This window comes from Emys orbicularis, chromosome 4 (assembly GCF_028017835.1).
Source record: "Emys orbicularis isolate rEmyOrb1 chromosome 4, rEmyOrb1.hap1, whole genome shotgun sequence".
In the NCBI taxonomy this organism is placed as follows: Eukaryota; Metazoa; Chordata; order Testudines; family Emydidae; genus Emys; species Emys orbicularis.
Window position 1 is genome coordinate 7243390 of NC_088686.1, and position 25191 is coordinate 7268580.

The window sequence follows — 25191 nt, forward strand, 5'->3', positions numbered from 1 at the left end:
AAGAATGTGAGATAAAATTAAAGTTTAAGAGAAACCCTATTTTATTTTCATTGGAACTTGAGTCTGCATACAACAGCAATATCCATGGACTTTCTAAAACTGGAAGAAAACCAAATTTATAGAAAATATATTGCAAAGGAATATTAAGGCTTCTGAGGCAAATAACTAGCAAAAAGAGCAGTTATCACAGCCTCTACAAAACTGTTCTTGAAAGTGCAAGCATTTTATAGTGTACCAAGAGAACAAAATCATCTACACAAACACCGTGTAACAGAGGTTACTGAATTTAACTATTCACAAACACGAATGTTAAAAATCGAATCAATCAGAAGTTATGCATAGCACAAGGGCAATTCTTCAGAGTATAGAATGTAATACCTTAAAAAAAACTCAATGCATTTTCAGCATCTTAAATTGCTGCTCATTTTAACGTTAAAAGAAAGCCAACATAAGAACCTTATCTCCAACCCTGTAGTATAACTTACCAAAGAAAGGCACGCAGGGTGGGTTGATTGACTTGAGTTTAGCTAGGTACTTCTTAAAGTGATCTTGACTTAGTTCTACTGCTTCATCCAAAACTTTCTTTTTTCTCTCCTGTAATGCCTAATTTATTGAAGAGAAAACAAAGCAACAATGTGTCTTTTGCATGGTTTGGTTAGTGAAAATAAGGTACCTTCATATTTATATTATCTAACTATAAATTAACAAAACCTTGTTTCTCACAATATTTGAATTTAAGTGTGATTTTAAATGGTTTCCAATGTACTACTACATCAACTGTCCCTGACTCTATGGCTTAAAACTTGCCGATGAAACCCCCAGTGTAGACGCAGCTATGCTGACAAAAGGGGGCTTCTGCCAACATAGCTAATGTCTACCAGCAAAAAAAAAATTCTGTCAGCATATGCTGCTTCTGTACCAGGGGACTTAACCAGCATAAGCTCTGTAGTATAGACCTAGCCCTAAGATGCACCACATGGAAATGTCAAACTACTGTAAATACAGACAATTATTTTCACTTTAATCAATTTACAAAAATAATCCCAACTGTTTTAAGTACACCTCTATCCCGATATAACGCGACCCGATAGAACACGAATTCAGATATAACGTGGGAAAGCAGCGCTCCGGGGGTCGGGGCTGCGCACTCCGGTGGATCAAAGCAAGTTCGATATAACGCAGTTTCACCTGTAACGCGGTAAGATTTTTTGGCTCCCAAGGACAGCGTTATATCGGGGTAGAGGTGTATGATTTATTTCAAATCTAAACAAATCAAACTTAGTTATCAGCATCTAGAACTGATACTAGTAAAAATATTTTTCTACATACAACACAAACTCCATCCTTCTGTGCAAAACTGTCTTCTGAACTTCAATAGTCTACTTCAGTGGAATTTATTAGTTTACTGCACACTCATTTTCAGTGAAAAAGTAACCAATTTACACTTTTTCTTTCTAAACTCACCAATGTTCCCCAATGTTTAAACTTCTTTCTCCAGAATCTGCTAAAACTGGCCTCAGATTCTTTTACACTCACTCTGACCAAGATACAGGAAAGCATCCCCATTTGGGAAAGCAAAGCTTAAAAAAAAAAATTCTTTGATAGCAATGTTCTTAAGCACGTGCTTAAGTTCTTTCCTGAGCATTAAACTCTCTGTAAATGTCCAACAAACCTATGCATGGATCTTCTCTGGTCAGCGAAAGAAGAAAGGGGTCACCTGCATCTCTCACAGTTTCTCTTTCCTACCCCCAAGCTGGAATTCTGCAGCTCCCAGATAGAGTTCAAGGTACAGTAAAAGTTTTTAACCGGTATGCCGGGGAAACGGGGGGTGCCGGTTAACTCAGAGGGAGGGCTTTGGAGTGCGGGGGATGGGGGTGGAGTGTGGGGCAGGGGTGTGGTAAGGGCTGTGGGACACAGGCTCTGGGAGGGAGGGAATTTGGGTCCGGGAGGGGGCTTGAGGCAGGGGCTTGTGGTGCCGGATTGGGGGGGGGGGGGGACAGGGGGAGTAAAGGGGTGTGCTCATCTCCGGCGGCTCCCCGTCCCTGCTGCTTCTGGCGGAGGCGTGGCCAGGCAGATCTGCAAGCACACGCTGCCTCTGTCTACAGGTGCTGCTCCCCACAGCTCCCGTTGGCCATGGTTCCTGAGCTCCCAGCAGGAGGCGGCAGGGGAAACCCCAGAGCTCCCTGCCACCCGGGACAGCGTGGGAACCCCCCAGCTCCTAGTGGGTGGCGGCAGCAAACCCCCAGCTCCCTGCCATTGGGGGTGGCGGTGCGGGGGAACCCCGATCTCCCAGCGGGAGGCAGCGGCGGAACCCTCCCCCCAGCTCCCTGCCCCCAGGGGCGGTGGTGGGGGAACCCACCAAGCTCCATGCTGCCCCGGGCAGCAGGGGACAGCACCGCGGGGAACCCTGAGCTCCCAGTGGAAGGCAGCGGGGGAACCCGAGCTCCGGGCTGCCGGGGGTGGCAGGGACCCCCTGAGCTCCCTGCTGCTGTGGCAGCTCCTGGTCCCCTTGGGTTGCAGGGAACCCCGAGCTCCCAGCCCCCGCAGGCAGCGAGAGATGCCTGGAGCTGCAGGTGGCACCCTGCAGCCATCAGCTGCTACAGGCAGCTCCTAGACCCTGCAGCTGCCCTGCTTGAAGTAGTATGGGGATCCGCAGATCCCCATTTTGTCAGGGACAGATCACGGCATCCGTGAATTTTTCTGTTTTGCCCATGACCTGTCCATGACTTTTACTAAAAGTATCTCTGTGCCAAAATCCCAGGCCTTGGCTACACTTGCAGCTGTACAGCGCTGTGAGGTAAACCTGTCTTCGTACAGCTGAGTAGGGAAAAGTGCCGCAGTCTGTCCACACTGACAGCTGCCAGCGCAGTGGTGTGGCCACACTTGCCACATTTGCAGCTGTGTTGGGAGCGGTGCATTATGGGCAGCTATCCCAGCATTCATGTGGCTAAAACGTGCTTTTCAAAACAGGGGTGGGGGGGTGGGGTGGATTATGACAGGGAGTGTGGGGGGAGAGAGAGTGCTTTTTGGAGCATGTCAGCTCTCTATTTTGCAAGTTCCGAACTCCTGGCCCCCTGCTCATTCATTTACTCCCTCAAAGCAAGCTGCAAACTGTTTGCTTTTCTCTGTGGTACGAGCTTTGAAACCGGCACTTCCGCATTCCTGCAGCCAGTCACAACAATGGAGAGGATTGGCCAGGGCCGGCTCCAGGCACCAGTAAACCAAGCACGTGCTTGGGGCAGCACCTGGTAAGGGGCGGCCAATCTTGCGGGTGGCGGGGGGGGGGCGCTCAGGGGTTTTTTTTTGGGGGGGGGGGATTAGGTTGGGCGGCGCTGGGGGGGGGTGGGTTGTTTTTGTTTTGGCGGCTGGGGGGTGGTGGTTCGGCAGCGGCGCTCCGCGGGGGGTGTATGGCAGCGCGGCGGGGTGCTCCGCGGGGGCGTGTGTGTGTTCGGCAGCGCGACGCTCGGCGGGAGGTGTGTGTGGCGGCGGGGGGGTTCGGCAGCGCAGCGCTCGGCGGGCGGGTTCGGCAGCGCGGCTCGGCGGGGGGGGGGTGTTTGGCGGCGCGGCACTCGGCGGGAGGTGTGTGTGGCGGCGGCGGGGGGGTTTGGCAGCGCGGCGCAGCGCTCCGCGGGGGGTGGGGGGGTGTTTCGGCAGCACGGCACTCAGTGGGGGGGGGGGGGTTCGGCGGCGCTCCACGGGGGGGTCGGGGTGTTCGGCTGCATGGCGCTCCGCGGGGGGATGGGGGGCTCGGCCGCGCGGCGCTCCGTGGGGGGCCTGGGGGGGTTCGGCGGGGGAGTTCGGCGGCGCGGTGCTGAGGGTGTGTTATGGCGGCGCTATGGAGGGCGGCGCTTTTTTTTTGCTTGGGCGGCAAAAAACGTTAGAGCCGGCCCTGGGATTGGCCACTTGACAAGGTGATTAGTACGGTGCTGCAAGCGTTTACACTCACACCCGTGAGTCGTAGCCACTCCGCTGCAGCTGTTATTCCTCTCGGGGAGGTGGAGTACCTGCAGCGTTGTACCCAGGGAGATACAGCGCTGTAAGTGCCCTGCCAGTGTGGACGGGGAGTGAGTTACAGCGCTGTAAAGCCTCCCCCAGCGCTGTAACTTGCAAGTGTAGCCAAGGCCTTAGCCTTGGTCATGACATTCAATCATTGCCATGCTGGATTTGAGCTGTCAAGCTACAGATGAAAGACTCCAGATGCCATTACAAATCCCCTGTGGCACCCAGGACCCTTAATATGCTACTTTTGATAATATTCCTCACGAGTGTTTCACATTACACTTATAAAGAAAGTAACTGTAAAATAACAGTGTTTATTCAAAAAATGGTATATGATTTGTTTTTCTTGATAGTCTCTTAAGAAGGATGCACAAGTCACTCAGAAGACTTACCTCAAATGTATGATCTAGTCTGTACACTGACACAGAATTCATCGCACTGACTATCTCCAACACACCATTGAAATTATTCAACTCTTGAAAAACCTGCAGAATTTCGATTATCCTACTTAACACAGCCACTCGCTCCTCAAAATTCTCTGTTTCCACAATGCACCTAGTCAAGAAACATGGTATTAGGAAATGTTGGAGTTAGGAAATTTGCTTTGCTAGGCACTGAAATCTAGTGTTTAGTCACCATAGAGAACAGGAGTTCAAAATGAAGACCATTACCCTAAGCTTCTCAGTGTTTTCACTGAAATAAGCAGTTTAAAACTTAAAAGGAGTAGGTTGCCTTGCAGATTTTTGGTTATGTCCTGGACTGTGCCAAGCACAAAATCAATGCTTTTAACTAAGATAGTGATTACTGAAATACACAACAACTATTTTATAATTCAAAATAAAGGAATCTCCTTTAAACTGTAAGAAAAACTGAGCGATCCCTGAACTTCAACTTGATTCCATGTCAGTACATTAACATCCCCTGTACTTACTTTTCAAACCAAAGAGTAAGATTTGTAGTGTGCCGAATCATTTTCAATAGATTTGGGGAGTTAATTTCCTTATCTTCTTTAGTCCACACACTCCCAACAAGTTCAGATGGCTGCACTGCCCTATTGAAAGAAAATGTTAAGTATGAGGCAAGGGAATGTTTAATACTTAATATTCATATGTTCCATGTTTGCGGTACAAGACTTATTTCTTCCCCGTACTTGTGACATGACATTTGGTACAGATTATTCAATATAATCCATCATGGAACAGTCATTCAAAATAATCATTGGACTGGTATTTCAACATGGGCACTAATGGACTCTGGAAAATGCCAGTCTCTGTTAAAAGAACATCAGTGGTGTATTTTCAGATTAGAAAATTACTAAGGACTCAGTTTTGTCTTCTGAAGGAAGAAATAAGCATCCTGAACAAAGAAAACTTCTCGTTGTCTAATGGGTAAACACGAGTAATGTGTTGCTGGAATGGTGGGGATCGACAAACCCTGTAAAAGCCTCATGTGCAAAAAGAAATATTTAATTAGAAATCCTTCTGCCATTGTAGCATGCAAACCTTTCAAAAATCCCAGTTTAAATACCTTAGTTTTTATGAGGGCCCCTAGAGAATAAAGTTCTTTTTAGGATGCTACAAGCATTTTTTATAAGATCCCCCCAAACTTTTATTTTGAGAATTCACATATTATGTCCCAGTTATGTTTGAGTGTTGTCTACTCACTGCAGCATTTTAGTGTCCTAATTATTTACTATACAAGTTTGGTTATGTTGACACAAGTCTAATATATTGATGGATAAACACTTTGGTATAGGACAGAAGGTGAGCAAACCTTACTTGGCAAATCATAAAAGAGAAGAATATACTTCAGGCTGATTCTACAAATTAAAGATTTTTTTCTTGCTAAAGCTGAATGCAATTTGATTAACTCAATATTTCTATTACAAATGAAAGCCAAATATAGGGTAGGTATTAAAAGTGATTGCAGAGAACACTATAATTTCCCATTACAAACCTGTAACGTGGGATTACATATAGCAACCAGCCCTTTTTTATTTTTACAAATAAAAGCAACATACTTTTAGATTTCCATATTAATCCTGCTAGTTTTCTCCGGTCAGAAAAGGAAATTCATGCTTCTGACTAGTGCAAATAGTGTGACTTATGGAGCCAACAAAAATCTACCTAAGGAACACACACATTTTTTGAATAACTACCTGTAGAGATCAGATTCTAGAAGTGTTAGCTGACGAGCAATTTCTATTGGATGTAGTGTCATCAGGTCCATCTCAAACTGTCCAAGGTGGCAAATATGCCATTCAATTGGGGGAGGTTGGCTCTCAAAGGTAATGTTATGACTAATTCCATTTGCTTGAGCTTGTTTTTTTCTCTTGATAATCTTAGCAATGGATTCTACCCACTTCTTCATGGATTTGCCTGTAAAAAAACAACATTAAAAACGTTCATACTAATGATTTAACAGCTTTTTCAAATGATACTTTTGTTAGATGTACACTTCTGCTTGTTAACTAGTGGAATGATATGAAATAAGGTTAGCATTCAGTACTTAAGGAAAAGATTAACAAATTTGTATACGTTTTATAGAATGGGATAGAAAAATTCAAGTTCATGGGCCAAATTATTTTCTTTAACAAACAATTTGTGCACCCACCAAAGGTTACATTTGTGTATGCAAATCAGGAAATTGCATGCGCAAAGAAGTTAGGTATGCAGTTACCCATTTCCATATGCAAATACAGGCACAAAGAGTGCACATTTTTGGGTGCACCTGTTTTGTAGTTAACTTTGATAGTCTGGCCCTATTTATTCAAGTTTACAGTTTTTAGTTATGTGATGACTTTACAATATATTGTATTAGTTCATTAGAAAGACATGGTGGGTGAGGTAAAATCTTTTATCAGGTCAACTTCTGCTGGTGACAGAGACAAGCATTTGAGCTACACAGAGCTCTTCTTCAGGTCTGGGAGAGGTACTCAGGTCTGGTCTACACTAGGAAATTAGGTCGGTATAACCAGAGTGTGAAAAATCCAGATTCCTGAGCAACGCAGTTAAACCGGCCTAATTTCCTAATGTAGTCAGCACTAGGTTGATGGGAGAATTCTCCCATCAACCTAGCTACCGCCTCTTGGAGAGGTAGATTGCCTATACCAATGGGAGAATCCCTCCTGTCGTTGTAGGTAGCATCTTCACTGAACTGTTACAGAGGTGTCACTGCAGCGTTTTAAGTGTAGACAGACTCTCAGGGCAGGGCATGATAGTTATCATAAGGAAATAGATTCAAGATATGTGGATAGATATCCATTCAAGTGACACCATCACTGGACCTAATCACATCAGCCACGCCATCAGGGGCTCGTTCACATGCACATCTACCAATGTGATATATGCCATCATGTGCCAGCAATGCCCCTCTGCCATGTACATTGGCCAAACCGGACAGTCTCTATGCAAAAGAATAAATGGACACAAATCTGACATTAGGAATCATAACACTCAAAAACGAGTAGGAGAACACTTCAACCTCTCTGGCCACTCAGTAACAGACCTGAGGGTGGCAATTTTGCAACAGAAAGACTTCAAAAACAGACTCCAACGAGAAACTGCTGAGCTTGAATTGATTTGCAAATTAGATACCATTAACTCTGGCTTGAATAGAGACTGGGAATGGCTGAGTCATTACACTACTTGAATCTATTTCCTTATGATAACTATCCTTACACCTCATGTCAACTGTCTGTAATTGACCATCTTATCACTACAAATGTTTTTTTCCTGCTGATAATAGGTCATCTTAATTAATTAGCCTCTTAGAGCTGATATGGCATCTTCTCTGTATGTATATATATACTCTTATTATATGTTCCAGCCTATGCATCCGATGAAGTGGGCTGTAGCCCACGAAAGCTTATGCTCAAATAAATTTGTTAGTCTCTAAGGTGCCACAAATACTCCTGTTCTTTTTAAATGAAGTGAAACTTGGGGGTACACAAGACAAATCAGACTCCTGAAAGGGGTACAGTAGTCTGGAAAGGTTGAGGGCCACTGCTTTAGGGAATGTTATCACACTGTTCAACTATAAGTAAGGTTATATTTTAGTCACGGGTATTTTTAGTAAAAGTCATGGACAGGTCATAGGCAGTAAAGAAAAATTCACGGCTCGTGACCTGTCCATGACTTGTACCATATACCCCTAAATCTTGGGTGTTCTGGGGGGTGGGAGGGCGGCCCAGGGGTGCCACGGGTGCTCTGGGGAGGGGGCAGGTGGTGGCACGCAGCCTGGGACCCCCACTGCTGCTGGGGGGGGGGGTGTTTGACGGGACTAGCAGGCTCCCTACCTGGCTCTGTGCAGCGACATGTCCCTCAGCTTCTAGGCAGAGGCACAGCCTGGGGGCTCCATGTGCTGCCTCCGCCTCAAGCTGTGGCTCTGCAGCTGCCCCTGGCCGGGAACCACGGCCAATGGTAGCTGTGGGGACAACGCTTGTGAGCGGAGGCAGTGCACAGAGCCGCCTGGCCACACTTCCGCCTAAGAGTCGAGGGAGGGACATGTCGCTGCTTCCGGGGAGCCCCCCCAAGGTTAGCACCGGCTGGAGCCCTCACCCCCTGCCAGGCCCCAACCCTCTTCCCCAGCCCTGAGCCCCCTCCCACACCCAAACTCCTGCTGCTGCGGGGGGGCACAGTGGACTGCCCCAGCAGTGGCCGGTGCGGCTGGCCCAGAGGCTGCCTGAGCTGCTCAGGTGGCCCCTGGCCCAGTCGCATCGGCTGCTGCAGAAGTCATGGAGTTCCCAGAAAGTCACGGCATCCGTGACCTTAGTGACAGACTTGCAGCCTTAACTACAAGACCTAAGGAAGTAACACTAATTGAAGCTAAAAGGTTTTTATTGTTCAGCTCTCCTCTTCTGGAAGAGTAATGGTTGTTGTGCAGGGTCTTCAGGACAAGGATAGTAAAATGGAAAAGGATCAGTGTTCCAGTAGGGAAAACATTTTTTCTTCTCACTGAGGAAAAATTTTCCCTAGGAACTTAAAGTTGGAAAGAGGCAGAATTCAATTAAAAATATTTAGATTATACTGGTTTATTTTTTAACATTTTTTTATTTAAATTATCACCACTGTGCAAAATTATGGGTGTTAGTTATTTTTTCCGATTTTTATCAATTCAAATGTTTACAGTTTCAGGAAATTATGGGGGAGTCAGACAACTGATCACAGTAGACACAGATTCAAAGAGTTTGTTTCATAACCATTAAATCACAAATTGTCGCTATCATGTCAAAATATATAAAGTAAATATACTTAAATCAAACTCTAATATAATCTCAAGCAACATTTTTCTTGCCGATCTGTAAATTTTGATTATCATCAATGGAAATATTTTTTTGTTGGTTTGTGTGTCCGAGGAAATTGATATTTGCCGATAAAAAACCTAATCCTTCCAAGCCTAAAGTGTTTTGAATTCTAGAGAGACCATACTGGTTTCAGACAATGACAATCTTAAATATTTACTGCTAAATAAGCTTTGATAAAACAACATAGTAATGTCTGGTATTATTTAGGTTTCGGACTTAATCTTGCAATGTCTATGCACGTGAGATTTGACTTCAACTGGAGTACTTACATGAGTAAAAAGAACTGCTCATGTGAGTAAAGTGACTCATGTTTGTAAGAGCTAGCAGGAATAGACCCCCAGAATGAATTAGAAAGTAAAAAGAACAAATGGATTGTAACAGCTACCGTACCTCTTACACTTGAAATAAATGTCTCCAGTTTATCGAGCAACTCCAGATCTCTTTCAAAATCGTAAAAATGATGTTCTACCCAGTGTCGAAAAACATTTAATATCCTGAAAAATAAGGGGGGGGAGGAGAGGAAGGAAAAAAAAAAATCCTTTTAATTTTTATGAACCCTCAAGTCCAGTCAACCTGCACATTGATGAAGCATGGGTTCTGCAGAAGTTACAGTATGCAATCATGTAATTAAGGACCATCACAATGCATATGCACAATAGGTTGGAGTCACAACTGAGTGTGGAAACTTAACTTTGGTAATCCTGGAATTTTGAGAACATAACTTTGCAGCCTTAACAGTCAGTGTTTTTTTTTTTTTTTTTTTTTTTTTTTTTTAAAGAGGAGGGATTAATGGAAGATTGTACCCAAAAGAGTAAACCATAAGAACATAGAAGGACATAAGAACGGCCATACTGCGTCAGACCAAAGGTCCATCTATCCCAGTATCCTGTCTTCTGACAGTGACCAGTGCCAGGTGCCCCAGAGGGAATGAACAGAACAGCTAATCATCAAGTGATCCATCCCCTGATGCCCATTCCCAGCTTCTGGCAAACAGAGGCTAGTGACACCATCCTTGCTAATAGCTATTGATGGACCTATCCTCCATGAATTTATCTAGTTCTTTTTTGAACCCTGTTATAGTCTTGGCCTTCACAACATCCTCTGGCAAGGAGTTCCACAGGTTGACTGTATGTTGTATGAAAAAATACTTCCCTTTGTTTGTTTTAAACCTGCTGCCTATTAATTTCATTTGGTGACCCCCTAGTTCTTGTGTTATGAGAAGGAGTAAATAACACTTCCTTATTTACTTTCTCCTCACCAGTCATGATTTTATAGACTTCTATCATATCCTCCCTTTGGTGTCTTTTTTCCAAGCTGAAAAGTCCCAGTCTTATTAATCTCTCCGCATACGGCATATGCTCCATACCCCTAATAATTTTTGTTGCCCTTTTCCAATTCCAATATATCTTTTTTGAGATGGGGCGACCACATCTGCAGGCAGTATTCAAGATGTGGGCATACCATGGATTTATAGAGAGGCAATATGATATTTTCTGTCTTCTTATCTATCCCTTTCTTAATGATGCCCAACATTCTGTTCCCTTTTTTGACTGCCACTGCAGATTGAGTGGATGTTTTCAGAGAACTATCCACAATGACTCCAAGATCTCTTTCTTCAGTGGTAACAGCTCATTTAGACCCCATCATTTATATGTATAGTTGGGATTAATGTTTTCCAAAATGCATTTACTTTGCATTTATCAACACTGAATTTCATCTGCCATTTTGTTGCCCAGTCACCCAGTTTTGAGAGATCCTTTTGTAGCTCTTCACAGTCTGCCTGGGACTTAACTATCTTCAGTAGTTTTGTATCATCTGCAAATTTTGCCACCTCACTCTTTACCCCTTTTTCCAGATCATTGGTGAATATGTTGAACAGGACTGGGCCCAGTACAGACCCCTGGGGGACACCACTATTTACCTCTCTCCATTCTGAAAACTGACCATTGAGTCCTACCCTTTGTTCCCTATCTTTTAACCAGTTACCAATCCATGAAAGGACCTTCCCTCTTATCCCATGACTGCTTACTTTGCTTAATAGCCTATGGTGAGGGACCTTATCAAAGGCTTTCTGAAAATCTAAATACATTATATCCACTGGATCCCCCTTGTCCACGTGCTTGCTAACCCCCTCAAAGAATTCTAGTAGATTGGGGAGGCATGATTTCCCTTTACAAAAACCATGTTGACTATTCCCCAACAAATTATGTTCATCTATGTGTCTGACAATTTTGTTCTAACCAGTTTGCCCGGTACTGAAGTCAGGCTTACCGGCCTGTAATTGCTGGAGTCACTTCTGGAGCCCTTTTTAAAAATTGGCATCACATTAGCTATCCTCCAGTCATTTGGTACAGAAACTGATTTAAATGATAGGTTACAGACTACAGTTAGTAGTCCTGCATAACAAAAGAATAAAGTAAAATCCAACATTCTTCTATCATTAGCACATTTCTCAAGTGAAAAAGTCAGTTAACATTTACCATTTATAAAAAGGCAGAGGTTTTCTAATTGTTTCTCTTTTCTATTTACATTTTTCATTTTAAAAGCTGATATATCAAAAGTCAGTGTTGTAATAATAATCATCATCATCATCTTAGACTTTTGTATACCCTTTTATTCACATGAAAGGAAAGGAACAGTACAAGATCCACTTTTTTCTCTTAAGATCAGGAAATACAAGTTTTCACCTGCCTTCTCTCTACTTTCTTAAACATTAAGCGTCAAATTGACCTTTAGAACCAAAGTACGATTACACTTGTCCTTTGAACTCTTAAGATGAGAAACTTTGCTTTTCTCTCCTCTCCTCCAGGCAAAAAACCCCCGTGAGCTGATGCCTCAAACTTTATTAGATTCATTTGAGCCTACTGCCTTGTTATCTAGATGCATGACAAATTAAAACTGTCCATATCAACTCACACAAACAAATCTCTCTGCATACCACCCTATAAAACCATAACTTGTAGAGGCCCAGATTAAAGCTATATACCTCTACCCCGATATAACGCAACCCGATATAACACAAATTCGGATATAACGCGGTAAAGCAGCACTCCGGGGGGGCGGGGCTGCACACTCTGGTGGATCAAAGCAAGTTCAATATAATGCGGTTTCACCTATAACGCGGTAAGATTTTTGTGCTCTCGAGGGCAGCGTTATATCGGGGTAGAGGTGTACTTTGCACCATGCTCTGAAAGTCAATAAACTCAAGCGCTGCTAAGGGACCAGAAAAAGCAGGTTCCATAGATAGGTACCCTCCAGCAAAATCAACTTACCTCCATTTAAGAGTTTCATGTAGACTTTGTCAACAAAAACATCTCAGCTGATTCCAGCCGTTATCAGTTTGCATATAGAAAATACACACTCCCTAAAACAGCCAGATTCAGCACCATAAAGGGATGGATGCATTAGAACTAAAACCCTGAACTGCACCCAAAGCAGATCACACCTCACACACATAGCATGGATGTAATCTGCTCATGCTGGCCCAGTCCAATAAATAGGAGAGCCATGCATTCCGTGCTAGCTGAAGCTACCACTTCAAGTAAAGTCCCAAGCAGAACAGAGAAATAGTTGAACCTGAAGGTGACAAAGACACTGATGACTTAGGAGAGTTCAACATAATTTTTGTTTTAAATTATTCTGCTAACTACAGATGGGGAAAAAAAAAGACATTAACTGCTGAGTAGAGCAATCAGTTTGTTAACCTCTTTGATAAAGGACAGATTTACTATAGCTTAGGCAATGTTGTTGTAGCCATACTGGTCCCAGATGTGAAGAAGAACTCTGTGTAAACTTGAAAGCTTCTCTCTTTCACCAAAAGAAGTTGTTCCATAAAATATATTACCTCATCCACCTTGTTTCTCTTTTGAATCCCAGTAGATAATTCAGTTTCAAGCTATTAGAAGCCACAGACAATTCTAATTTCTCCCAAGAACAAAATTTTAACAATAAGCCACAAGAGAGTGTGCAGTAAATGGAAGTTTAAAGTTAAAGTTTTAAACTGCCCCTCCCCACAAAGCCTAAATGCAGTTTAGAGCCCTTGGATCACTTTCTGTTAAAACCACTAGTTTAAGAGTATTTCATATCCCCAATGTAGCTTGTATAAGAAGCGGCCAAAAGTAGCCAGTCAGGCAACTAAGTACTGCTGAAAGATAGAGCACCAGAAAACCTTTCAATAAAAACTGGATTTCAGCCAGATCTACTGAACAGATAGAAATCTGGGCTCATAAAGAAGGACGAGAGACATAGTCTCCAAACAGTTCATCAAGCCATAAAAGAAGGCAATACGTCACAAAAATTATTTTATAGACGTTAGTAGCAAGAAACTGTTTATAAATTTCCCACTCTATTTCATTTTCTATTACAAATGATTTATCAAAGTAGAAAAATACATTGGATGAACTCTTGAAAAACAAATGTAAAAAGGTTATTTTAATAGCAAACAAAGTTAGGGATCCACACTCTAAAAGCACTATGCCTAATCAGGGTGTACATTGGTAAGCTGCTTACCACCAGAGGGCAAGATGAAAACAAGGCATTCACCAACAGGATAATCTTAAATGCGGCTTTAGTTCTTTAAAGTGTTAACCTTAAAAAGCTGAATTAAGAGCCTTAAAGTAGCTCCCAATTCAATTTATTATTGTTAAATAGCCTGGCTGACTCCACAGTCAGTTGAGTGACTGGAAGTACTAATGGAAAAACAGCAATTTCTCTCTGAAGTACTATCGTAAACATTCCTACAGATCAGACTTCAGAGGGAAACCAATTCTTAGGCCAGTTATGGTGATCAATAGTGCTGCAGAGAAAACTGCACAGCTATGAGAAGCTACCTGTGTACAAATACATCAACTGGGCTGGAACAGGGAGTGAAAAAAGCAATGGAACTGAAGAGTAAAAGGAAAGAGGGTTACTAGCTTAGGCTACCTTTGTGGCTATAACCTATACAAACAGTCACTCAATATAAGAGGAGTAATTTTAATTGTACATACCTCACCTGCACCATTTTAACACAATGAGCAACAGGCTTTTTTGTAGTGTGTTCAGTTTTCAGTTGTGAGCAGCATGGAACAGACATATGATTGTAACAACCAACAGAATCCTAAATGACTAATCATAACGTGTCTTTGGATTATCATTGTCCATAGCCTGGCCACACTAACAACTTAACACTCGATACCAGTCTTCAAAAACAGGATACACAAACTGAACTAAAATTTGGATCTGATGCAGGAAATATAAAGGCACCCAAACCTGAGTTGTACTGGCTGGACATATTCCTTGCGAAATCTTTTCAGGTCTGCGCTGATTGGCTGCTCTCCTTTCTCTATTGCCAACCTATCTGCTTCAGTAGGCTCAGGCTCTGGGATTTCAAACCTATGAACAAAAGCACAAAGCTGATTATTGATGAAACCTTTTTATATAAAACCAATTAAGTAAAAACATAATTAAAATGGTTTAAGTACAGTGAAAACTCCTGAGCAACGCATGAGTGGGTATATGCTGCTCTAATTCCAGGTTTGATTTACTTCAAGACTATCTGAAAATCTACACCTTTGGTGCATTGATGAAAAGTTAAGGAATGCAGTAATGCTCTTTTCAAAGCTTATAATTTCATTAGCCTTCATTTGTGTCCTGACACTAGCCATCAAATTAAAGATCTTTATTTTCAAGGTCCTACAAAATACAACCCACGTCTACATCTCAATTAATCTCTTAGCCTCCCTCTCTCCACTATTCCCTTTTGGTCTTGGAAAGCTGTATCATTCATTTTAACTGGTCATTTCTTGCCAACCAAATAAACCCATTTCATCCATGAATCCCTCCTAAATTACACTTGTACCCCGATATTACGCGAATTCGGATATAACGCGGTAAAGCAGCGCTCCGGGGGGGCGGGGCTGCACACTCTGGTGGATCAAAGCAAGTTTGATATAACGCGGTTTCACCTATAACGCAGTAAGATTTTTTGGCTCCTGAGGACAGCGTTATATTGGGGTAGAGGTGTATAGTCACCCTGTTGATTTCTCTGCACTGTGTTACCTGAGAAGTTCTATACCTTGTGTTAGACTGCAAGCTCCTTTTGGTAGGGATCATATCCTCTATATAGCTTTAAAAGCACTGTGTATGTTTATGGGGCTATACAGTTCATAACTAAATTTTTATCATCGTTGTTTGATAGCAGGGTAATGCCCAGAAGCCTTGGTCAGGATGGGACCATTATCGTACTACAAACACATTAGCCCAGGATCCAAAAAAGCTTATATTAGAAAGGCAAAAAGACAAAGGGAGGAGGAGGATACAAGCACATGCCTTGTTTTTTACCATCTTTATTTTTAATTCTCGTGCCCCAGAAGATAGGCAACATACTTCAAAAATAGCCAAATGGATCAAACTTTTTCAAAAATGTCATCTCAGCACAAACAGGCATGAAGTTTCAGTTTAAAATTGTGGCTGAAAATAAGTGTTTATAATGGCAGTGCTGTTTCAAGCATAACCACTGTGCTGCCAGTACTATTATTAATTACACCTCTACCCCGATATAACGCTGTCCTCGGGAGCCAAAAAAATCTTACTGCGTTATAGGTGAAACCGCGTTATATCGAACTTGCTTTGATCTGCCAGAGTGCGCAGCCCCCCCCCCGGAGCGCTGCTTTACCGTGTTATAGCCGAATTCGTGTTATATCGGGTCGCGTTATATCGGGGTAGAGGTGTATTTGTATTCCCTCAGCACCTAGGAGCCCTCAGTCATGGACCAGGACCTATTGTGCTATGTATTGTACAAACACAGACCAAAAAGACAGTGCCGTTATATTAATATCAGTGAAACTGATGTATCATCTTTCATTTCAAAGGATCCCAATAAAGCTTCACAGACATAGCTTCACCACTGGGACAGAGGTAAGCAACCGAAGCACAGCACACAATGAGGGTGGAAGAACTGTTGTGCCAAGGAGGTTGGGTCAGATATTCCCTCCTACGAAAACTAACACAGGTTCCTTAATATCCAGGCAGAATATATAGTAACTTTTTTTTTTTTTTTAAAGTCCCCAGAAACCCCCCCACAGTAATCTGCATTTTGAACTTATTTTACTCTCGTTGTAAAGTTGAAGGGCTCAGTCAACTCTGCCAGGATTTGAACCTGTGGTTTGGGCAAATCTAAGGATTTCAATCAGTTGTGCAAGCACTCAGGCACATGCTCAGGACCAGATTGAGGCACAGACCTGTGCCTAGGGCCCCATTTCTCAGAGTCACACAACAGAGGGCAGTATATATCTGCTTTCGTTTTTTAAAAATCATGCAAGTTTTTAGTCTACATGGCTGCAAGCAAAGAGAAGCTTGAAAAGGTGACCCAAGTGTAATCTATGCAGTGATGTCTGCAAACAATCTGAAACAATAGCTTTGAAAGGTGTGACATATCTACACAGATGTTAATGCCAAGATCTACTCTCACCACTCTAACAGAGGACTATGTATGGCAGATGGAAAAAAATGCAGCAGGCCCAGACCACTGGATTAAGTACTGGGCTGCCCCCATTACCATCCCAGCCTCTCCATGAAAGAAAGGGAATTCTGCTGTTGCTTATAAGGGAAAGAAGGGGATGGCAGGACAGGACCAGCGCCTCTCTTTGGCAGAAGAACAATGCCTCCTGCCTCTGGCACTCCAAGATGGGTGAGTTGTTGAGGTGACGCCATGGTGGCCACACGTCATAGTGTGCCTAGGACCCTGTATGGTCTTAATCCAGCCCTGCACATGCCTAATTTTAATAATGTGCTTTAAGTATCTACAGGTTCAGGGTCTAAAGCAGGGATCTCAAACTCAAATCACCACGAGGGCCACATGAGGACTAGTACATTGGCCCGAGGGCCGCATCACTGAAACCTTTTCATACAACAATACAAAAGTATAGTCAAAAATGAAAAAAATGAAGAGTAATCTAGTGTGCTATTAAAAGTCAATGTATTAACTTTTTTAAAACTGTAATGCGAAGAGGGGTTTTACTAAAATATAAACACCTGTAACTATTCCTCATGTGGTCAGTAACACCGATGACGATCTACACTAACAGTCTATCAACACAGCTGTAATGGCAGGAACTTTTTAAAGTAAACTATTCATACTAAATATGTTGCCCCTTTTAACAAACATTCTTCCCAACTACTGTCACGTTATTGATTTGAACTGGGACCATACAGAACATGGTTGCAACCAAAGTCCTGTAGTGGCACCAAATCTTGTATAAAGGGGGTCAAATGAGGTGTCTAAGACAAGGTTATGGTTTGCTGGTTATGATTATGCTGTCTATATGTGTGTAACAATTTTGTAGTTCAAGTTATGAATACTGGCTCTATACTGTCTGTATTTCAAACTTATGCTATGCTTCTGGGAAACTTCCCAGACAAGTTGGTGTTAGCTCTGCCTAGCCTGCTTGATGGCCCATTAAGGACCATCAGCTATACAACTGACCCATTGAGAGAAGGCAAACACGCCTTACAACTCAGCAAAGTATGCAGGGACTGGCCCATGTGACTCCAGATTCCATTTTGCTGTAATTTTCCACAGTAAGGACAAAGAGGTGTCCTTACACCTGGAAAAGACTATAAAAGGCTGATGCCTCTCCTCCATCTTGTCTTCAATCCTGCTTCTTACCTCTGGAGGGACTTTGCTACAAACTGAAGCTTTGAAGAAAAGGACTGAGGACCCATCCCAGCTGGGGATGAACTCCAGAGACTTGATTTGAACCTGCAGTTAATTTCATCACTGCTACAAGCCTAATTGGTTCCATTTAACCAATTCTAGCACTCATCTCTACCTTTTTTCTTTTATAAATAAACCTTTAGATTTTAGATTCTAAAGGATTGGCAACAGCATGATTTGTGGGTAAGATCTGATTTGTATATTGACCTGGGTCTGGGGCTTGAACCTTTGGGATCAGGAGAACCTTTTTTCTTTTATTGGAGTATTGGTTTTCATAACCATTTGTCCCCATAACAAGTGGCACTGGTGGTGATACTGGGAAACTGGAGTGTCTAAGGGAATTGCTTGTGAGACTTGTGGTTAGCCAGTGGGGTGAGACCAAAGTCTCTTAGTCTGGCTGGTTTGGTTTGCCTTAGAGGTGGAAAAACCCCAGCCTTGGGCTGTAACTGCCCTGTTTAAGCAATTTGTCCTGAATTGGCACTCTCAGTTAGGTCCCGCCAGAACCGCATCGTTACAACTACTCACAGCAAAGAATCATACATGCTGAACTTCATGCCTCAAACTGCTCATCTAGCCCATGAGGCTCCGCCTCTGCCCCACCTCTTCCCACCCCTTCCCCGCCCCCATTCCAACCCCTTCCCCAAATCCCCGCCCCCACCTCTTCTCTGCCTCCTCCCCTGAGCGTACCGTGTCCCCGCTCCACCCCCTCTCTCCTGGAAAGTCCTAAGCACTGTCAAACAGTTGTTTGGCGGTGGGAAGCGCTGGGAGGTAGGCGGAGGAGCAGGGATGCGGCGTGCTCCGGGGGAGGGGGGAAGGGGAGCTTGGCTGCCGGTGGAATCAGTGCCTATGGCGGGCCGTAGGAAATAACTCCACGGGCCAGCCACGTGTTTGAGACCCCTAGTCTAAAGCTTAGACAACAAAGACATCTACAAAACACTAAAATGTAATTTACAATTTTAATACACAAGAAAAAACAGGGCTTGTAACTTTTAGCTTCAGAAAGTTGCTACTGAAAGTAGCAGAGCTCCGGTTAAAGCTTGGGCTAGCCAACTGAGTACAAACCCACCTGGGTACATACTCAGGCAGCTAGCAGAGCCGTGGCCCCAGCTGCAGTGTAGAGACACCCCCAGGCTTGCGCTTGGTTACTGTTTTAAGGGTGTCCACATTAGGGGTTTGCGCCAATTTAGCTACATTGACTTTAAACAGTGTACTTTTCTAGTATAAATATAGCTTTCAATTATTTGTATTTTTCTAGTATTCACACAGCCTACAGTCATTTGTATATTGTTTCTGTTAACGTCTATTTAACTTCAATGACATTTAACATTTTGGAAAAAATAAGCCTTTGTTAAAATTTCATTCCCTCTTCTTCCTCTCTCTTCCTTTTAAAAAAATAATATTGTTTTAATACAATTCATGACTTGTATAAAGTTTTCCTACATATGGGATGGTTAAATCAGACCAAAACATGCTGCCATATTGCACTGCAAACATCAGAAGAGGAGGAGCAAGTAATCTAAACTGGAACACCCCAGTGTCTTCAGAATAAATGTTTGTTGTTTACCTTTCAATCAACAAGCTCAGCAATTCCTGTGGCTTACAAAAGGAGCGGTAGGTAGTAAGGAAAGTGCGAACAAAATTAGGATCTGTCAGGAGAACAAGAAAATGAACAAAATGAATTTTATACAATGATTTCAACTTTCACTGATGATAAAAAATATGGCCATAAGAGACAGTTATTAATGCCAATTAAAAGTTTAATGCTAGTAAAGAATTACCTTCAAAAAAACCTTTTTAGTGAGATTCAATTACAACAAATTTCATTACTAGTTTTTAAAAAACCATTACACCTAAAAACTATATTAAGATAATAGATTGCAAAGTCAGGCACTCAAATTTAGGAAATACCAGTTTAGTTTAGTTTAGTTTAGTTTAAGTGTCAAATTTCAAGTCCCTGTTCCACAGCATGGAGGCACTAGAACTTCTCAACAAAATGGTTGTAAGAACTTTAACAAGGGCAAAACATATTATTCCTTAACTTTGATCTGAGAAATGGTTGAACTTTTTTTGCTGAAATTAAAAAAAAAAAAAAAAAGTCAGCTAGGGGTACTCAGCACAGAACATTCCTGCCTAAAATTTCAACCAAATGGTTAGAGTTGGGCAAAATTATAAGCAAAACTTCAAAAACAGACTAACGAGAGATTGCTGAATTGGAATTAATTTGCAAATTGGACACCATTAAATTAGGCTTGAATAAAGACTGGGAGTGGATGGGCCATTACACAAAGTAAAACTATTTCCCCATGTTTATTTCCCCCCGCCCAGTTCCTCATATCTCCTTGTCAATTGCTGGAAATGGGCCATTTTCATTATCACTACAAACATTTCTTTTTCTCTCCTGCTGATAAAAGCTCACCTTAACTGAGTGCTCCTTTTTAGGCCTTGGCTACACTGGCAATTCACAGCGCTGCACTTGCTGCGCTCAGGGGTGTGAAAAAACACCCCCCCTGAGCGCAGCGAGTGCAGCGCTGTAAAGCGCCAGTGTAATCAGCGCCTGCAGCGCTGCAAGCTATTCCCCCCGGAGAGGTGGAGTACTTGCAGCGCTGCGAGAGAGCTCTCGCAGCGCTGGTGGCGCGACTACACTCGCGCTTCACAGCTGCCGCGGCAGCGCTGTGAATCCGCGAGTGTAGCCAAGGCCATAGTGTGTATGGTAACACCCATTGTTTCATGTTCTCTCTGTGTGTATATATGTGTATATATACACACACACACAGAGGGAACATGAAACAATGGGTGTTACCATACACACTATAAGGAGATATATAGATAGATAGATATATCTTTCTACTGTATTTTCCACTACATGCAGCCGATGAAGTGGGCTGTAGCCCACGAAAGCTTATGCTCAAATAAATTTGTTAATCTCTAAGGTGCCACAAGTACTCCTGTTCTTTTTGCGGATACAGACTAACACGGCTGCTACTCTGAAACTTAGCTCTTTCAGTTTCTCATAAATCAGCTCCCTGAATTTCCCCCCCTCTTCTCTAAATGACTTTGTATTTGTCAGCATCTTCCAAACATCAGTAATGTGGTGCTTAGGACTGAAAGCCATGTTCTAGTTGCAGTTACCCAGAGCTAGAGAGAGCCTACTGTCTTCCAACACTTTGACCCGATGTCTCTGAGTATGCAGCCCAGTACTGCATAAGCCTCTTTTGTTGCCACACTGCATTGTGAATGTTTCTAATTTACTCTGTTTGCAGAGTTGCTGTAGCCATGTTGGTCCCAGGACAATTACTACACTCTTGAATGAACTCTCACAGAAAAATGATATCGGACAAAATATATAATATCACCATATAGAATCACAGGACTGGAAGGGACCTCGAGAGGTCATGGCAGGACTAAGCCTTATCTAGACTATCCCTGACACGGGTTTGTCTAACCTGCTCTTAAAAATCTCCAATGATGGAGATTCCACAACCTCCCTAGGCAATTTATTCCAGTGCTTAACCACCCTGACAGGAAGTTTTTCCTATTGTCCAACCTAAACTTCCCTTGCTGCAATTTAAGCCCATTGCTTCTTGTCCTAACCTCAGAGGTTAAGAACAATAATTTTTCTCCCTCCTCCTTGTAACAACCTTTTATGTTCTTGAAAACTTATCACATCCCCTCTCAGTCTTCTCTTTTCCAGACTAAGGCCTGGTCTACACTACGAGTTTAGGTCGACTTTAGCAGTGTTAAATGGAATTAAGCCTGGACATGTTCACACGACGAAGCCCTTTCTTTCGACTTAAAGGGCCCTTTAAACCGGTTTCTTTTCTCCACCTCCGACGAGGGGATTAGCGATAAAATCAGCCTTAGCGGGTCGGAATTGGGGTAGCGTGGACGGAATTCGACGTTATTGGCCTCCGGGAGCTATCCCACAGTGCTTCATTGTGACCGCTCTGGACAGCACTCTCAACTCAGATGCACTGACCAGGTAGACAGGAAAAGTCCCGCGAAGGTTTGAATTTCATTTCCTGTTTGCTCAGCGTGGAGAGCACAGGTGACCACGCAGAGCTCATCAGCACAGGTAACCGTGATGGAGTCCCAGGATCGCAAAAGAGCTCCATCATGGACTGAACGGGAGGTACGGGATCTGCTCGCCATATGGGGAGATGAATCAGTGCTAGCTGAACTCCGTAGCAGTAAACGAAATGGCAAAATATTACAAAAGGTCTCCAAGGCCATGAAGGACAGAGCCCATAACAGGGACGCACAGCAGTGCCGCGTGAAAATTAAGGAGCTAAGGCAAGCCTACCACAAAGCCAGAGAAACAAACGGAAGGTCAGGGGCAGAGCCGCAAACATGCCGCTTCTACGCGGAGCTGCATGCCATTCTAGGGGGTGCAGCCACCACTACCCCAACCGTGTGCTATGACTCCCTCACTGGAGAAACACACAGGGAAGCAGGTTCGGGGTACGAGGAAGATGAGGATGGAGATAATGTAGATAGCTCACAGCAGCAAGGAAGCGGAGAAACCGGTTTCCCCAACAGCCAGGATATGTTTATCACCCTAGACCTGGAACCAGTAACCCCCGAACTCACCCAAGGCGTGCTCCCAGACCCTGAGGGCACACAGGGGACCTCTGGTGAGTGTACCTTTGTAAATATTACACATGGTTTAAAAGCAAGCGTGTTTAATGATTAATCATTAATTTGCCCTGGCAATCGCGGCCAGTACAGCTACTGGAAAAGTCTGTTAACGTGTATGGGGATGGAGCGGAAATCCTCCAGGGACATCTCCAGAAAGCTCTCCTTCATGTACTCCCAAAGCCTTTGCAAAAGGTTTCTGGGGAGGGCTGCCTTATCCCGTCCGCCATGGTAGGACACTTTACCACGCCAGGCCAGTAGCACGTAGTCTGGAATCATTGCATAACAAAGCATGGCAGCGTATGGTCCCGGTGTTTGCTGGCATGCAGACAACATCCATTCCTTATCGCTCTCTCTTATCCTCAGGAGAGTGATATCATTCACGGTCACCTGGTTGAAATGGGGCGATTTTATTAAAGGGACATTCAGAGGTGCCCGTTCCTGCTCTGATGAACAGAAATATTCCCCGCTGTTAGCCACGTGGTGGGGGGGAGGGGTGAAGTGATCATCCCAGAGAATTGGGTGTGGGGGAGTGAGGGGGGTTAGTTGGGTTTGTGCTGCATGTTAACCCTGAAACCGCAGCCCCTCCTTTTACATTGCAAACCCATTTTAAATGGCCAACCCAATGGGTGCTTGATATGGGAAATGAGAGCGCTACTGTTTGAAACCATTCCCACATGTTAAGAAAGTTAAAAAAGCCAAAAGACTGTGGCTTACCATGGCTGCCTGCAAGCCGAAATCTGTTGCCTGGCACTGCGTGAGTGATCTCTCACACCAAACAGGCAGGCCCTCAATATAAGAGGAAAAATGCGACCTTGTAACGAAAGCACATGTGCTGTGTAATGTGAACAGCAAAATTTAACGTGAAAGAGTGTACCCATTGTTCTCTAAAATGTGTCTTTTTTAACCACCTCTCCCTTCTCCTCCACCAGCTGCAAAGTTTCTCCTTCACAGAGGCTAGTGAAGATTAGAAGGAGAAAACGGCGGACGCGGGATGATATGTTCACGGAGCTCCAGATGTCCTCCCACGCTGACAGAGCACAGCAGAATGCGTGGAGGCAGTCAATGTCAGACTACAGAAAAGCACAGTATGAACGAGAGGAGGGGTGGCGGGCTGAATCGCGGGATGAACAGAGCAAGTGGCGGGCTGAAGAGGATAGGTGGCGTCAGCTTGCAGACAGAAGGCAAGAGTCGATGCTCCGGCTGCTGGAGCATCAAACTGATATGCTCCAGCGTATGGTTGAGCTGCAGGAAAGGCAGCAGGAGCAGAGACCGCTGCTACAGCCCCTGTGTAACCAACAGCCCTCCTCCCCAAGTTCCATAGCCTCCTCACCCAGACGCCCAAGAACACGGTGGGGGGGCCTCCGGCCACCCAGTCACTCCACCCCAGATGATTGCCCGAGCATCAGAAGGCTGGCCTTCAATAAGAGTTAAAGTTTTAAACTGCAGTGTGTCCTTTTCCTTCCCTCCTCCCCCACCCATCCCGGGCTACCTTGGCAGTTATCCCCCTAGTTGTGTGATGAATTAATAAAGAATGCATGAATGTGAAGTAACAATGACTTTATTGCCTCTGCAAGCGGTGCTCGAAGGGGGGAGGGGAGGGTGGGGTGGTTGGTTTACAGGGAAGTAGAGTGAACCGGGTGGGGGGGGGCGGAGGGTTCATCAAGGAGAAACAAACAGAAGTTTCACACCGTGGCCTGGCCAGTCACAAAACTCGTTTTCAAAGCTTCTCTGATGCGCACCGCGCCCTGCTGTGCTCTTCTAACCGCCCTGGTGTCTGGCTGCGCGTAATCAGCGGCCAGGCGATTTGCCTCAACCTCCCACCCCGCCATAAATGTATCCCCCTTACTCTCACAGATATTGTGGAGCGCACAGCAAGCAGCAACAACAATGGGGATATTCTTTTCGCTAAGGTCTGAGCGAGTCAGTAAGCTGCGCCAGAGCGCTTTTAAACGTCCAAATGCACATTCCACCACCATTCGGCACTTGCTCAGCCTGTAGTTGAACAGGTCCTGACTCCTGTCCAGGCTGCCTGTGTACGGCTTCATGAGCCCTGGCATTAAGGGGTAGGCTGGGTCCCCAAGGATCACGATAGGCATTTCAACATCCCCAACGGTTATTTTCTGGTCCGGGAAGAAAGTCCCTTCCTCCAGCTTTTGAAACAGACCAGAGTGCCTGAAGACGCGAGCATCATGTACCTTTCCCGGCCATCCCACGTTGATGTTGGTGAAACGTCCCTTGTGATCCACCAGGGCTTGCAGCAGCATTGAAAAGTACCCCTTGCGGTTTATGTACTCGGTGGCTTGGTGCTCCGGTGACAAGATAGGGATATGGGTTCCGTCTATCGCCCCACCACAGTTTGGGAATCCCATTGCAGCAAAGCCATCCACTATGGCTTGCACGTTTCCCAGAGTCACTACCCTTGATATCACCAGGTCTTTCATTGCCCTGGCAACTTGGATCACAGCAGCCCCCACAGTAGATTTGCCCACTCCAAATTGATTCCCGACTGACCGGTAGCTGTCTGGCGTTGCAAGCTTCCACAGGGCTATCGCCACTC

General features: G+C 44.1%; 1 protein-coding gene across 1 annotated transcript in view; it reads right to left on the reverse strand.

Moving 5' to 3' along the window:
• SOS2 (SOS Ras/Rho guanine nucleotide exchange factor 2) overlaps nt 1-25191 on the reverse strand; it is a 93626-nt gene that overhangs the window by 12030 nt on the left and 56405 nt on the right. The window contains exons 11-17 of the mRNA XM_065402381.1: nt 19564-19645; nt 14555-14677; nt 9695-9798; nt 6158-6377; nt 4931-5050; nt 4392-4554; nt 486-603 (exon numbers count right to left, since the gene is read on the reverse strand). Coding sequence (XP_065258453.1) covers nt 486-603; nt 4392-4554; nt 4931-5050; nt 6158-6377; nt 9695-9798; nt 14555-14677; nt 19564-19645 — 930 coding nt within the window. The remainder of the gene's footprint in view (nt 1-485; nt 604-4391; nt 4555-4930; nt 5051-6157; nt 6378-9694; nt 9799-14554; nt 14678-19563; nt 19646-25191) is intronic.